The 14,622-nt window shown below is 50.6% G+C and overlaps 1 protein-coding gene across 1 annotated transcript; it reads left to right on the top strand.

The window, feature by feature from the left end:
• Positions 1-13,391: 13,391 nt before the first annotated feature.
• Positions 13,392-13,715, top strand: LOC123431430 (the record flags this gene model as incomplete). The annotated part of the gene is made up of 1 exon (XM_045115206.1): positions 13,392-13,715. A coding segment is annotated over exon 1 (324 nt), but the record flags the coding sequence as incomplete, so codon positions are not given.
• Positions 13,716-14,622: the final 907 nt, after the last annotated feature.

The raw sequence follows: 14,622 nt of genomic DNA, 5'->3' as shown, positions 1-14,622 counted from the left end.
CGAGGGAGTCGGCCACGACAGTTAACCACATTAGTACGTAGTCCAGGTCTATCGCCTATCTGAGGGTAACCCGCACGGAAGTCCGGCCGAGGTTTCCGCCACGGCCCCAAACGATGTGCGCAGGGTTCCCAAGCCCACCATCCGGGTGCCACTTGGTACACCGTGCCACTGCCTACCGCATCACAGCCCACCTCTCAGGTCAGCGCTATGCACGGCCTCCAGCATGACTATAAACACCAGAAACTACTTGCAACTCCTGGACCGAGTACTAAGCGATTAATAAGTCGAGAGGGCCAATTAAGTATCCCAACGTGTGGTAGTATCTAGTCTTGGATTACATACACGGAACTCAGTTCCTAAGGACGGTTCCAATGAAACAACCCGCCATGTACTCCTACACAGCCTTTCACCCGTACCTTTACCAAATCAGGTTCAACACACAACCTTTGCTTACCGAACACATTCTCACAATTCTGTTCATCTCCCAGATGACAGACCATACACAACTCTAAGCATAGCATACATAGCAGGATAAGGCACATCATGGCTCAAGCAACTACCAGGTATGCTAGGTTGCAAGGTTCAGCTATTTACTGTGACAAGGATAGGTCATGCAAAGGAAGTGGGTTCAACTAACGTGGCAAACGCATTTGAAGCATTTGATCCTAATGCAATAAATAAGTGCAGGAGCAAGAACATGGGATTTATCGGGATGATCAAAATGGTTGCTTGCCTTGTTGCTTAGAGGAATGACAATATCCGTCAGACGGATATTCGGTGGAATCCGGGGGAGCGGAGCCTACCGAAAGAAATGACAACAATCAATAACAATCATGTGCAACAAGATGATGCATGAGCATGGCATGAGGATGCAAGGTGGTATACTATTATAACTAACATGTATTAGGTTTGAAGTTGATTTGAATCCAATCCAAATATCACTTCAAACGAGGTATTCTCGGATACCATTTTAATTGATTCGACCTGATGCTCAGATCAACTTGCTTTTATCATGCATGGAATGACATGTTAGGTTGCTGGTTTGTGATTTGGACAGTGTTTAATCATATCATTCGTAGTGAAATTTAATTATTTTCCAAATTCCATCTCCAAAGTATTTATAAGAATTAACTTAATCATTAATCTACATGTTTGGGTTCAGTAACATTTTCAAACATGTTTGAAAATGACATATTCAGATTCCTTGAATTTTTTTGATACTTTTTCATATATAAATTATTTTCATTGGAGTTACAGGTTAATTTCTATGAATTGTAGAAGTTTTGGCATTTTTCTAGAATTCTTTTAAATCAGAAATTCACTTATTGCGTCATCACTACATCATCATGGCGTCAGCAGGTCAACTGACCTGATCAGGTCAAACCTGACAGGGGGGACCCAGTGGTCAGCGTCTCAGGGGCTAATCCCGCGCTGACCAGCCCCTAAGTGGATTTGACTTGGCCTTGGGCCCACTGTCAGCGAGCGATTAGGGTTAAACTACTGGGGTTAAGCTGGCCACGTCATTCCCTGCCAGAGCCTGACCGGCGGTGACCAGATCCGTGGTAGAACCTCGCCGGAGACACGCTATATCATGCTGTGGTGCTCGGAAAAGGTTGCCGAGAGCACTGGGAAGATCCCCAGGCTCGACCTCATCCAGCACTGGCCTCAGGGAGGGCTATAGGTGGCCGGAGCAAGCCGGCGACGAGCCGAGGCGGCTGCCGGAGTTCGGGCTCGATGGTCTAGTGGGTAGAGGGCACGGATCCGAGGGGAAGAAGAGGGGAAATGATCGCAGGCTCACGGTGGAGGTGAAGCTAGGCTCAGACTGCTCGGGGAGGGGCTGTAGCCGGCGTTTCACCGTCGATTTGTGGGCGACCGAAGGTTGAAGACGATGGTGTTGGGGACGTTGTAGGGCTCGGGGAGGCTTCGGCCTTTGCAGAGAGAACCAGCTCGTCGAGGCGGAGCTACTGGACTACTCGGGAGGAAGGTCCTGTAGCTAGAGGCACGACGGCTCGAGCTCGAGCTCTTGGCAATGGTGGCAGAAGGAGGGAGGAGAGATCCCGAGAGGAGGGGGAAACTAGAGCAGGGGAATGGATAGAGACGGGCTCGGGGTGGATATCCCCGCTGTCGCGCTGTCCTGGGGAGCACCGGAGCGTGCCACGACAAAGCAGGAGGTGGGGGAGCCGCCGTGGGTGTTCGCTCCTCTCCCAGAAGGCAGGAGGAGGAAGACGCCCTTGCCCCTGGTGGGCTAGGCCTCCTCAGGGCGACAGGTAAGGTTTTCCTCTTTTCTTTCTATTTTCTTTCTGTTTTGCTAGCTAGTTGATTTGCTATTTATTTCAGCTCCAAAATAGTTTGTAAAACTATTTTGAACACACCAGAATATTTGTTGGAATATATCCAACCATTCCTGGAGTTTTCAACATTTTTGAAAACTTAAAGTTTTTGAACTCAAATTTTAAACATGAAACCAGTAGCTTTTTGCATTTATTTAAAATGCCAAAAGTATTATGAAAATGGTTTTCTTCATTGCTTATTTGCTTCCATGATTTATCAGAAGAGTTGAACTTTTCTTGAGGCCATTTTGAGTTCATTGATTTGAACAAGTTTATAATTCCTTTGAACTTGAGAAGTGGCTAGGTTTTTTTTTGAGTGTTCCTTCACCACTTGCTTGTTCTTGTTGAAAATTTCCTAGATGCAATGCAAAGAAGATATGAACACAATGCTAACTTGATTAAGGTGTCAGGGATGTGACACCCCCCATGTATCTCGGCCAACAGCTCAACCCCTTCCTCTTGGGGAATGCACTTCAGTTTCACACTATTCAGTCGTCTTCTGTATAGGGCATCGTCCACGAATTGGTACATGCTGGACTGACGGGCTACTCTTTCTGCTTCTTCCTATCCTTCGGGCAGATCCCCAGTCTAGAGGTAATGGACTATGTGCTACGCCCATGCCGGAGCGTGAGGTTCGACGGCAAGGACTAAAGGCATCTCTTCTGCCGGGGCGGTGTCCTCCCTGGTAGGCTCTATATCTCCCCCGGGTGCTTCCTTTCCGGCAAGGTGCTTGCTGGGATCCCTTGGTAGGTCTTCCGGAAAGTACTTGCCAGAGTTTAGCCTTCTCCTCTTTTCCGGCTTGGGGGATGGTGATACATAAGGTTGAGTTAGTCGTAGCACGAAAGTTCCTGGTTCCACAGGTAACTTAAGAGCCACGCGCTTCGACAGGTCGTCGACGATGGTGTTTTCGGCACGGGGAACGCGCTTTGCCTGTAGACCATCAAAGTGTTCTTCCAACTTCCTCACTTCCTCGACGTAGGCTTCCATCAACGGGATCTGGTAGTCCTTGTTGACATGCCGGACTACCAGTTGAGAGTCTCCCCTGACGATGAGCTTCCTGATCCCCAGATCTGCCGCGATCCTGAGGCAGGCAAGCAACCCTTCATACTCAGCGGCGTTGTTGGTGGACTTCTCCCAGGGAAAGTACATCTGGATTACGTACTTGAGATGTTATCTAGTAGGTGCAACTAGTAGCACGCCGACTCCAGCACCTTGCTGTGAGAATGCTCCATCAAAGTACATGATCCATTCTTGGTTGTATTCCTTTCCCGGGAGGGTTGATTCTGGTATTTCCTTGTCTAGCGCCCGGGTCCATTCGACAATGAACTCGGCCAAAGCCCTACTTTGGATGGTTGATGTGCTTTTAAATTTGAGGTTGAAACTAGACAACTCCAAAGCCCACTCCACGATCCTACTAGTCGCATCGGGGTTCCGCAAAACCCCTTGCAGCGGAAAGCGAGTGATGACAGTCATCTCGTGTGCTTGGAAGTACTGGCGCAACTTCCTCAAGGCCATGAGAAGGCCGAAAAGCAGATTCTGCACCCCGGAGTATCTCGATCTGCCCCCTACGGGAGGGAGCTGACGAAATAGACCAGGCGTTGCACCATCTTCTTCTTCTGCAATAGCTCGTCCGTTGGCGGGTGTTCCTCCCGATTACCCATGGATTCTGCCGGGGATCCTTGATTGCTGGTGTGCGCTTCCTCATCTGGTGGCGTCGCCTTGGCTTGGGTACCTTTGTTGTCTTCCCTCTGCGCCACGAGGGCGGCGCTAACCACCTGGTAGGTTGCCGCTAAGTACAGGAGCAACGGTTCTTGTGGCTTGGGCGCTACCAGTATTGGTGTAGAGGAGAGGTATCGTTTCAGGTCTTGTAGTGTTGTTTCCGCCTCGGCGGTCTGCTCCATCGGTCCCGCCTTCTTCAAGTTTTTTTAAGAAAGGAAGGGTGCGCTCGGCGGACTTGGAGATGGACTTGCTCAGGGCGGCTACACAGCCGGCAAGGCGTCGCACATCCTTGACATGCTTCGTTGCCTCGATCTGTTGAATGGCCTTGATCTTGTCGGGGTTAGCTTCGATCCCGCATTGAGACACGAAGAACCCGAGAAGCTTGCCGGATGGGACACCGAAGACACACTTCTCGGGGTTGAGCTTGAGGTTGATCTTGCGCAGGTTGTCAAACGTCTCTTCCATATCTTGCACGAGTGTTGACCTCTCTTTGGTTTTGACCACTATATCATCCATGTAGGCTTCCAGGTTCCTGTGGAGTTGGGGTTCAAAACCAATCTGGATCACTCTTGCAAAGGTGGAACCGGCATTCTTCAACGCGAACGGCATGCTTAGAAAGTAGTACGTGCCACAGGGGGTGATGAAAGCGGTTTTCTCTTCATCTTCCTCGGCCATGTAAATCTGGTAATATCTTGAATAGGAATCAAGGAAGGATAGTAGGTCACAGCCAGCAGTGGCATCAACAATCTGGTCGATGCGCGGCAAGGGAAAATGGTCTTTTGGGGAAGCTTTATTGACATCGGTGAAATTGATACAGAGCCGCCACTTTCCGTTTGCCTTGCGCACTACAACCAGATTGGCCAACCAGGTGGGATGGATGACTCCCCTCACGAGTCCTGCTGCTTCTAACTTCTTGATTTCTTCGGCCATGAACTCTTGCCGCTCCATGGCTTGCTTCCACACTTTCTGCTTGGCTGACCGCGCGTGGGGGCAGACAGCGAGGTGGTGCTCAATCACCTTCCGAGGAACTCCGAGGATATCTCATGGTTGCCATGCAAAAACACCAAGATTCGCCCGCAGAAAGGCGATGAGTGCGCTTTCCTATTTGCTGTCCAGGGCGGACCTTATGGTGAAAGTTCCACCCATGCCGTCCTCCCGGGCGGGAACCTTCTTGGTCTCTGGTGGGGCGGCCTTGGACTTCTTGTTCGGGGCAGTAGAGCTTTCTGGCGCGTCTTCAACGGCAGCGAGGTACTCCGAGGAAACGTGCTTGCCGGGATCAATGCGGGAAGCCCTCTTGCGGGGATTCTTCTCTCCAGGGGATAGTGTCTTGGCGGCAGGCGCCGTCACTACCTCCTGGTAGAGGCGGTTGCTGCACACGAGCGTGCCCTTCTTGTCTGTGTTGATGACGATGGCGTCGACCGGCCCAGGCATCTTCAGGGTATTGTAGGCGTAGTGGGAGGCCGCCATGAACTTAGTCAGTGCAGGCCGCCCGAGGATCTCGTTGTAGGCGAACGGGTTGTAAGCAACGTCGAAGACGATCTTCTCCGTACGGTAGTTCTGGTCACTGCCGAAAGTCACCGGTAGCGTGATTTTCCCTTCGGTTGAATCTTCCCCAGGTTGATCCCTTGGAACACTCCCGTTTCCTCAAGATCTTCGTCGGGGATCTGTAACCTCCGGATTATGTCGGGGGAGATGATGTTTAGGCCTGACCCACCATCCACCAACATCATCGTCACCTTGAGGTTGCGGATCATTGGGGAGACCAACAATGACAGACATCCGACTGCCGTAACGCGGTCTGGGTGATCCTCTGAATCGAAGATGATTGGTGTGTGTGAACACTTCAAGAGCCTATGAGCGCCAATGGAGGGCTCCGCCGCTCTCACCTCACGTGCTCACTTCTTCAGTTGGCAGTGGGAAGAGTGAAGCAATGCACCTCCATCGAGGCACATCATGTCCGTGGCCTTCTAGAACTCGTGGTTACTGGAGTCGTTGTCTCGGCAGTCTTCATCCTCATCTCCTTCCTTCCTTTCCCGTGCTGGCGCGGGCTTCGCCTTCTGGTTCTTGAACTTGCCGGGGGGGACCCGTTGGCCGCCCTTCTTCCTGCCTGACCCTTCGTCACCATCGTGGGCCTTTTCTTTGTCGCGTCTCTGGTACTCCGTCTTCAGCTTCTCGACAAGTTGTTCGACTTGCCGATAGTGTTGGAGGTCGTGACCCTTGGTGCGGTGGATCTTGTAGTACTAGGCGTCGGAGCCCTCCGCCTTGTAGGCGGCTGCCAAGGCCTGGCAAGAGCCACATCCATTGGCATCTTTGTCGGGAGCCTTGGCCTTCGCCTTCTTGGAGGCGCCGCCGCTGCTGGATGTTTCGAAGGTGAACACGGGTTTCCCCTTCCATTTCTTGTTGCGCCGCTTCCCCCTCTTCGTTGGGGCGTCGACGTCCTCATCTTCAGAGTTAGCCTCTATACCAGTGTCTTCACCGGGAAGCCTTCTCCCCTCTTCCGCTCGAGCACACTTGTCTGCCAGGTCGTAAAGCTCGGCGACATTGCAGACTTTGTTCATCGCAAGCTCCTCGTGCATCTTATGGTTCCGCACGTTCTAATGGAATGCGCTGATGATGGCGGCTGGATGAATATCCGGGATGTTGTGTTGTATGCGGCTGAATCTGTGGATGTACTTGCGCAGAGTCTCACCCTCCTTCGGGGATGATGTGCAAGTCGCTTTCCTGGCCAGGGGCCCGATGGCCGCCCGTGAAGGCGCCAACGAAGTCCTCGCACAACTCCTTCCAAGAGGAAATGGAGTTCTTGGGTAAGTGCATCAACCACGACCTGACGTTCGGTTTGATCACCAACGGGAAGTAGTTGGCCAATATCTTGTCATCCCGACAACCGGCAGCATGCATTGTGATGGTGTAGATGCTTAGGAATTCGGACGGGTGGGTCTTGCCATCGTACTTCTCTGGGATTTCCGACTTGAAGGTACGGGAGCTCGGCCACTAGACCTGCCGCAACTCGCGGGTGAATGCCGGGCAACCCACCTCGTAAGGTAGGTCGATGGGATACCCGGGTGCAGGATCGTCCGTAGCGGCTCCCGCTCGTTTGTCTGACTGACGGCGTGACTCTCGCCACCGCTTGATGAAAGTGCGCGCATCCTCCTTGCGCCGCTCGTGAAGGATATCACGTTGATCGCCGTGGGTCCGTCGGTTAGAAGACCTAGTCGAATCATTAGAGACGGCAATCCTTTCCCACCGCCGTGGAGGAGAGTGCAACGTGGCGGTGGCAGCTGAATTTACTTGTGTGGCCCTGAATAATGGCCAGTACACGTAACAGTTTTTAAGGGCAGGTGAATTTTTTCTTCACATATATATGTATGCAACTTGTTTATTTTCTTGAACATATATATGTACATCCGTGTTACGTAAAGAGAGGTCTACCACCTTGTATATGTTACGCATAATGAACCGTCATGGATTCATAGTTATAATTGGTCCACAAAATCAAGGAATAGTATTTTATAATTAAAGTGAGATTTTCGTCCTGAACATATGTTTGTGTACATATGTCACGTGAGTCCTTTAAGGCCCACCATGTTATTTATGTTACAAAAATTTAACGGTCATGGATTAATAATTTTAGCAGATCTATTAGATTAAAGGCTCATATTTTCGGATTAACGTGGAATTTCCTAGCCTAGTTTTTTGGTTTCCTTCGTATTTTGCTTTTCTTACCTACTAATAAAGCAAATAGTGCTTCTTCCGTACGTCATTCAAATTGCCCTTAAAGTTGACTAAAATTACCCACCAATGCTACCTGTAAGTTATAAAAAATGTTTCAAACAGGATAATCACCGGACTGGGCCGGCCCATGTAGGCACCTCCTATATTACGCTCTGGGCGTTGAAAAAAGATGCAGCACATTTGTTTGGGCCGGCCCATGCGTGGGCGCCTATTTTTTTAGTTTAGTTTTTTATTTTTCTTTTCAGTTCCATTTTATTTTTCTACTTTAAATAATTTAGAACTTCAAACAACTTTTCTCAATTTTAAGAAACTGAGAATTTCGAAATAAAATATTCAGAAAAACATATTTCTTTGAGAATTCAAAAACTACTCAGGAATTTTCAAAAAGTTTTGCATATAAAAAAATGTTTAAACTTTGAGAAAATGTCCATAAAATAAAAAAGTCAATGATTTTAAACAAAAGTGCGTGTACAAATCTTAAAAACAGTGCGTGCCTCTGTTTTTAGTCTCATTTTTTATTTTCATTTTTCTGTTCCATTTTTTGTTTAAATAATTTAGAACTTTGAAAAACTTTTCAATTTACAAAACTGGGAATTTTGAAATAAAAGTTTGAAGAAAATATAAAATGTTTGTGAATTCAAAAAATGCTCAGGATTTTTGTAAAAATATTTGCGTATTCAGAAAAATGTTCATAATTTTGAGAACAATGTTGGTGAAAACAATAAAAGTCCATGATTTTGAAAAAAAGTTTGTGTGTTATTTTTTGAGTGCAATTGAAAAAAATGTTTGCTAATTCAAAAAATGTTCATGCATTTCAAGACATGTCCTAAAATTTTAAAGACATAACATGATCAACATCATTGGAGATTATAATTGTTTTTCTCCCGTTGCAACGCACGGGTCCTTTTGCTAGTAGTATATAATAGAAGATAAGTGGATGTGGCAATCAATTAGGGAATGACTTCAGAACAATTTAGGAAGTGGTTTCACCGGATTTGAAGTTGGGATTAAATTCCTATGAATTTACTAAGATGTATTAAATGGAAAAAGGAGTTATTCATTTGGCCTAGCAGAAACCATGCATGCTAATTTTTTTCACCTAGGCTATAAAAATAGAGCATGATTTAAGAGCCAGCTAGAAATTGGAATCACTCCATTTGTTGTTGATTCGATCTCCCTAGGAATTTTGCAAGGTGGGGTTTGAAATATTAAAATTTCAATTTGAATATGAACCCTATAGAAAAGCTCTTTGAAAAAATGTGCAAAGCACATATTTGTATAGGTAGTGATTTTAGAAACTCCTAGAAATTTGAAACGTTAAATTTGGAGCTAATATGAATTATTTATGAATTTTTGAACTATTTCGTAAAAGAATTTTTTTTGAAGAAGCCATTACCAATTGGGAAAAAAGGCGCCGCCCAAGGTGCTGGATAGGAGATGGGCCGGCCCAGTGGCTCGGCCTGGCGGGACAGCAGCGACGCCAAAGGCGCTTTCACAGGAATGCACCTTGCGCGATGGAGAATGATCTCCAGCCGGGTCCGTTTCCACTTACCGGAGCTAGGCTCGTCCGTTTGCCCTGCTGACCGGCTGAGAGTGGGGCTCGCCGAAAGTTTCTTCCCCCGCCTCCAGCTTAAACAGAGGAGAAGCAGGGGAGGTTGGGAGAGCCCGTACCGGCGCCCGATCTGGCGGCACAGGCCGTTTCCCGCGACGCTCCGGCCACCTGTGCGGTCGGGGCAATGAGTCGCGTCCGCCTGGGTTTCTATTTTTGTCGGGGAAGCGCCGGGGCGAGAGGGGCCTTGGCCGCGGCGGGGTCAGACAATTGAGGGTCGTGGTTTCAATGCTCGGACGACAGGAGGAAATAGTAGGGTCCGGGTAGAACTTGTAGAGATGCAAGGGCCCTATGGTGAAGCAAAAAGAGTAAGGGAGAGGCTGTGGAGATGGAATTTGAGATGCAGCTAGCGGGAAGGATTCGGCCATCAGGATGGATTAAGGGCGTGGAAGCTCAAATTAGGAGGCACTAGGGTTCACAGAGGGAGAAGCGAGCGAGGGAGGGCAAGTGAAGGAGCTCGGCGAGAGGTTTTTAGACAGGAGCAACAGAGGGGGTGCTCGAACACACTTTGGATGCTGTGGGCGCGGCGAGCACACGTGTCAGGGCGGCTGTAGGACCATGCTGGTTCCAGGGAGAGGCATGAGAGGTCGTGAGGAACCCCTGGCACGAGTGGGTGTCCTACGAGGGCCTGCAACAAGCTACACAACAAGTGGACACTACAGAGCGCCACTTTTGTAGGTCGAAGGTGTGGTCACCATGCCCACTTGTGTCCAGAGCATTACATGGTCGTCCATACAATGTCTAGCATGTGAGGCACCCATGGTAAAGGGTGATGGAGGAGTTTGGATTCATATGGGGTTGAGTAGAATTGGTTTGTCCTCTGGTTGAGTTTGTAGCAGCAAACTTGGGGCTGGGGAAATGGCTTTTTACTTGTGAGCACTTGGGATGAAACCTTGTCTAGTGTCCCTAGCTATGCAAGGACTACATGACCACCAAATTTCAGCTCAGGGAGATGAAAGTAGCTAGCACTTGTAATACAAGGCTATATTTCTGCCAAAATATAATTTTAGAAGGGCTGCTCATATTTTCCACATGAGTCTGCCATTTTTGGGATCAGACTGATGTATTAACATGCAAGAGAGGTTGTGGGAGAGTATGTGGGCAATCATCACTACACAAGGGGAGGAAAGGTGGGAGAAGGGCATGCCAAATCTGTCCAAACAGCCACATGGGAGGGTTTTACCCACTAATGATTGTTCCCTGGCCAAGGTGAAGTTGCTCGCGGTAGAAGAGGGCTAGCACAGGTTGTGGTAAAAATCTTTGGGCAAGGAGAATATTTTAGGGTCAACTTTGCTTGTTCCCTAGTATATGTCAGAAGGTGTTTGATGTTGTGCAGGGGCACCTAGAGGAATCCAATGCCCGTGAGACTTAACACGAGTAAATGGTTAGACCATTTGGCCCTGATCACCAATTTTGACATTATATGGTGAAAGTTGATGATGGGGTTATAGTCCTAGGGTAGGTTCATAGGCCTGCCCTGTAGGTCCTACCCAAGGACTACCCCGCATAAGGGACAAGGCCCTTGGTCAGTTCCGACTGACCAAGGAGTTCCCATCATCCTCTCGGTAACAGATCCTCAACCATCCAGTCGGAGACGAGCATTCGGAGTTTATCGAACTAACCGACTGGATTCCACTCTGTGCATCGTAACCCCCCTGGAGGGAAACGGTCATACGTTTCCATGTGCCTTTATTAGCATTTAAGACATACGTTACCTGTAACGTAAGCATTTATTCGCCGGTACTCCACCCCTGTGCACCGAACCGTTGTGGAGGGCAGCGCACTCTATATAAGCCACCCTCCCCCACTGGTGTGTAGGGGTTAGCAATTCACTGTATTCCATATTCCACTCGACAACAAGCTCCCAGAGCACTGAGACGTAGGGCTATTACCTCCACCGCAGAGGGGCCTGAACTCATACAACCTCGCCATAGCTAAGGCTCTGCCCATCCTTTCGTACCCTACACATCTACTTTCAGACTTATACCCACGACAGTTGGCGCCCACCGTGGGGCAGGCGTCTAAGCACCTTCCGGCGAATTTGCTACTACATCTTTTTGTCATGTCGTCCGGCGGAGATTCGAGCATGGGTCACGAGATCCTCTTCGGCGCTCTCTCCTTCATCGTCGACGATTCGGCATGGCTTCGGGATGCACCTCTCAACGTCGAGGCGCTTCCCCGTCGCGGAGCTACGCACTTCTGTGCCGGCGCCCGCGGCATTCTTCTTCTCCAGCAGTCAGCTCTGGTGTCGGCCTACGTCGCCATCGCGCGCCGCAACAAGCGGTCCCGCTGTCCGCGGCTCCAGCGTTGGGTGCAACACACCCAGGCGCGCCAGAACGCGTCTTCACAAGTGGCGGTCCTAGAGTCGGTTGTGGTTGCCCCGCCGTCCCAGCGCTCGGACTCGATTCCGACTGAGATCCCTTCCTAGTACTTGGGTCGCGGGCCTGCAGCAGAAGTACACATGGCCAACTCCCATGAAAGTCGGTGCCAAGCTGGCCAGAACGAGCATGAGATCGGCGAAACATCCGGCGCTCGCCGTTCACCTCGCCGTTCTGCCAGTCGGCACACTCGGCGGAGCAACGTGGAGTTGTTCCGCACGCCCATCCTCAACTTGGCTGCCGCTGCCAAGATAGCCGATTCCCTTCAGCCGACTGATTCAGAGGCTGGCAGGGGGACCGAGCAAATCCGCGCCCTGCTGCACACGGCGCAGCAGCAAACCTCGGCGGTCTCCCAGTCGCACAACAGGATCCACAATAGTTCTGTTCATGCGAACATGCATCGGTCAGTTCATAGCCCTGGTTCTCATCAGCGACACAGGGGAGGCAGCCGTTCCATAAATCCCGAAGATCGTCGACGTTCACGCACCCCTCCGCGGGGTGGGCCCTACAGGCCCCGACATCATGATGATCGGCGTTCAGTCGGTGACACTTACGACCCAAGGCCCGACGCGAGAGGGCATATCGCCCAGCGGAGGGTCGACAGGGGCCGAGCTCACCGCGATGGTCACGATATTGACCATTCGAGTGGAAGCATGACCACGTCGCCATGAAGCACCTCCCTCTGATGCTCGACGGCTCGGCGCGAGCGTGGCTGAACAAGTTGGCCCCCTCAAGCATCTACAGCTGGGCAGATCTGGCCCGAGTGTTTATCAGGACCTTCGAAGGGACGTGCAAGCGCCCTGCTGGCCTCGTGGAGCTCCATCACTGTGTCCAGAAGCAGAATGAGCCCCTGCGCGATTTCATTCAGCGTTGGACGACCCTCTACCACACGGTGGAGAACTTCACAGAGCATCGAGCAGTTTGCGCCTTCAAGGCAGGCGTGCGGTACAGGGATCTGTACCTGAAGTTCGGCCGAACAGGCGACATCTCCATGAGCAAGATGATGGAGATAGCGGCACGCTATGCAAATGGCGAAGAAGAGGACCGCATCCGAAGCGGCAAGCACAAAAAAGTCGCCGATGGAGATGGGAGTAACACTCGGAAGCAGAAGCAAAAAGCTCCGTCCACTCCGCAGGCAGAAGCTGCAACTGTTACCAACGCTAAGTTCAAGGGCAAGGGGAAGGCTCAGTTCACCCCCAAGAAGAAGCAGTTCAATAATCCCATCCTGGACTAGCCATGTCCGATTCATACGAAGATGGATGAAGAGGGCAACGCCATATATCCGAAGCATACCACTCGGCAATGTCGCCTCCTGATCCAGGGGTTCGGCGAAGGGCAACCGAGTGAAAAGGACAATGAACAGGACGAGGAGGATAAGGAGGATCCGTTCCCCCAAGTCCATGTAACAGTGATGATTTTTGCTGACGTTGAGAGCAAGAGTCGACTGAAGCTGGTGAACAGGGAGGTGAACATGGCCACCCCTACCAACCCCAAGTTCCTCTAATGGTCTCAGATTCGATCACCTTTGACCAGTCGGATCATCCAGCACACGTACCCACCCCAGGGAGACAGGCTCTGGTCGTCGACCCGGTGGTGGAAGGAGTCCGACTGCGCAAAGTCCTCATGGACGGCGGCAGTGGCTTGAACATCATGTATGCCGACACTCTCAAGGGGATGGGCATTCCGATGTCCAAACTCAGCGAGAGCAGCATGCAGTTCCATGGAGTCGTCCCTGGACGAAAGGCCAAGTCACTCGGCCAGATCGCGTTGGACGTCGTTTTCGGCTCCGACAAGAACTTCAGCAAGGAAAAGCTGACGTTCGAGGTGGTGGACTTCCAGAGCGCGTACCACACAATTCTGGGCCGCCCGGCGTATGCACGTTTCATGGCCCGTCCATGTTACGTGTACCTGAAGTTAAAGATGCCAGGCCCGAAAGGCGTGATCACTATCACAGGCAATCGACAGCGGCCGAAGAGTGTCTGCAGCAGGGGTCAAGGATCGCCGATCAGCAGATGGCTGTCCTCGAGCTTGACGAGTACAAGAAAACAGTCGACCCCGCTGACTCGATGCGTGCGAAGAAGCCAGCTTCGGAGTCTGCATTCCAGTCGGCGGGAGAGACGAAGAAGGTCAACATCCACCCGACAGACGACACTGCTCCCCCGACGAACATCTCCACTACCCTCGATCCTAAATAAGAAGCCAAGCTCACCCAATTCCTCCGTGAGAACTGGGCCATCTTCGCATGGAAGCCCTCTGACATGCCAGGTGTACCCAGGGAGTTGGCTGAGCACCGAGTGCATGTGGATCCCACCGCTCGGCCTGTCCGAGAATGCCTGTGTCGGTCCGCCGCGCACAAGAGGAAGGCAATCGGAGAAGAAGTGGCCAAGCTTTTGGCAGCCAACTTCATTCGCGAGGTACACCACTCCGAGTGGCTCGCCAATGTTGTCATGGTGCCCAAGAAGGACAAGACGCTCCGAATGTGCATCGACTTCAAGCATCTCAATAAGGTCTACCCGAAAGACCATTTTCCGCTCCCCCGCATCCATCAAATTGTCGATTCGACTGCGGGTTACGAGCGTTTGTCATTTCTTGATGCCTACTCGGGCTATCATCAGATCCGTCTGTATGGCCTCGATGAATTAAAAACAGCCTTCATCACCCCATTCGGGTGCTTCTGCTACATCACTATGCCATTCGGTTTGAAGAATGCAGGAGCTACCTTTATGCGCATGATCCAAAAATGCCTCCTCGACCAGATCGGTCGGAATGTGGAGGCGTATATGGATGATATCGTAGTCAAGTCACGCAAAGGTTCCGACCTGCTGACTGACTTGGCAGAAACATTCTCCAACCT

The sequence above is a fragment of the Hordeum vulgare genome, chromosome 2H, assembly GCF_904849725.1.
Source record: "Hordeum vulgare subsp. vulgare chromosome 2H, MorexV3_pseudomolecules_assembly, whole genome shotgun sequence".
In the NCBI taxonomy this organism is placed as follows: Eukaryota; Viridiplantae; Streptophyta; class Magnoliopsida; order Poales; family Poaceae; genus Hordeum; species Hordeum vulgare.
Note: the sequence above shows the minus strand (reverse complement) of the source record. Positions and strands in the feature narration are given on the sequence as shown.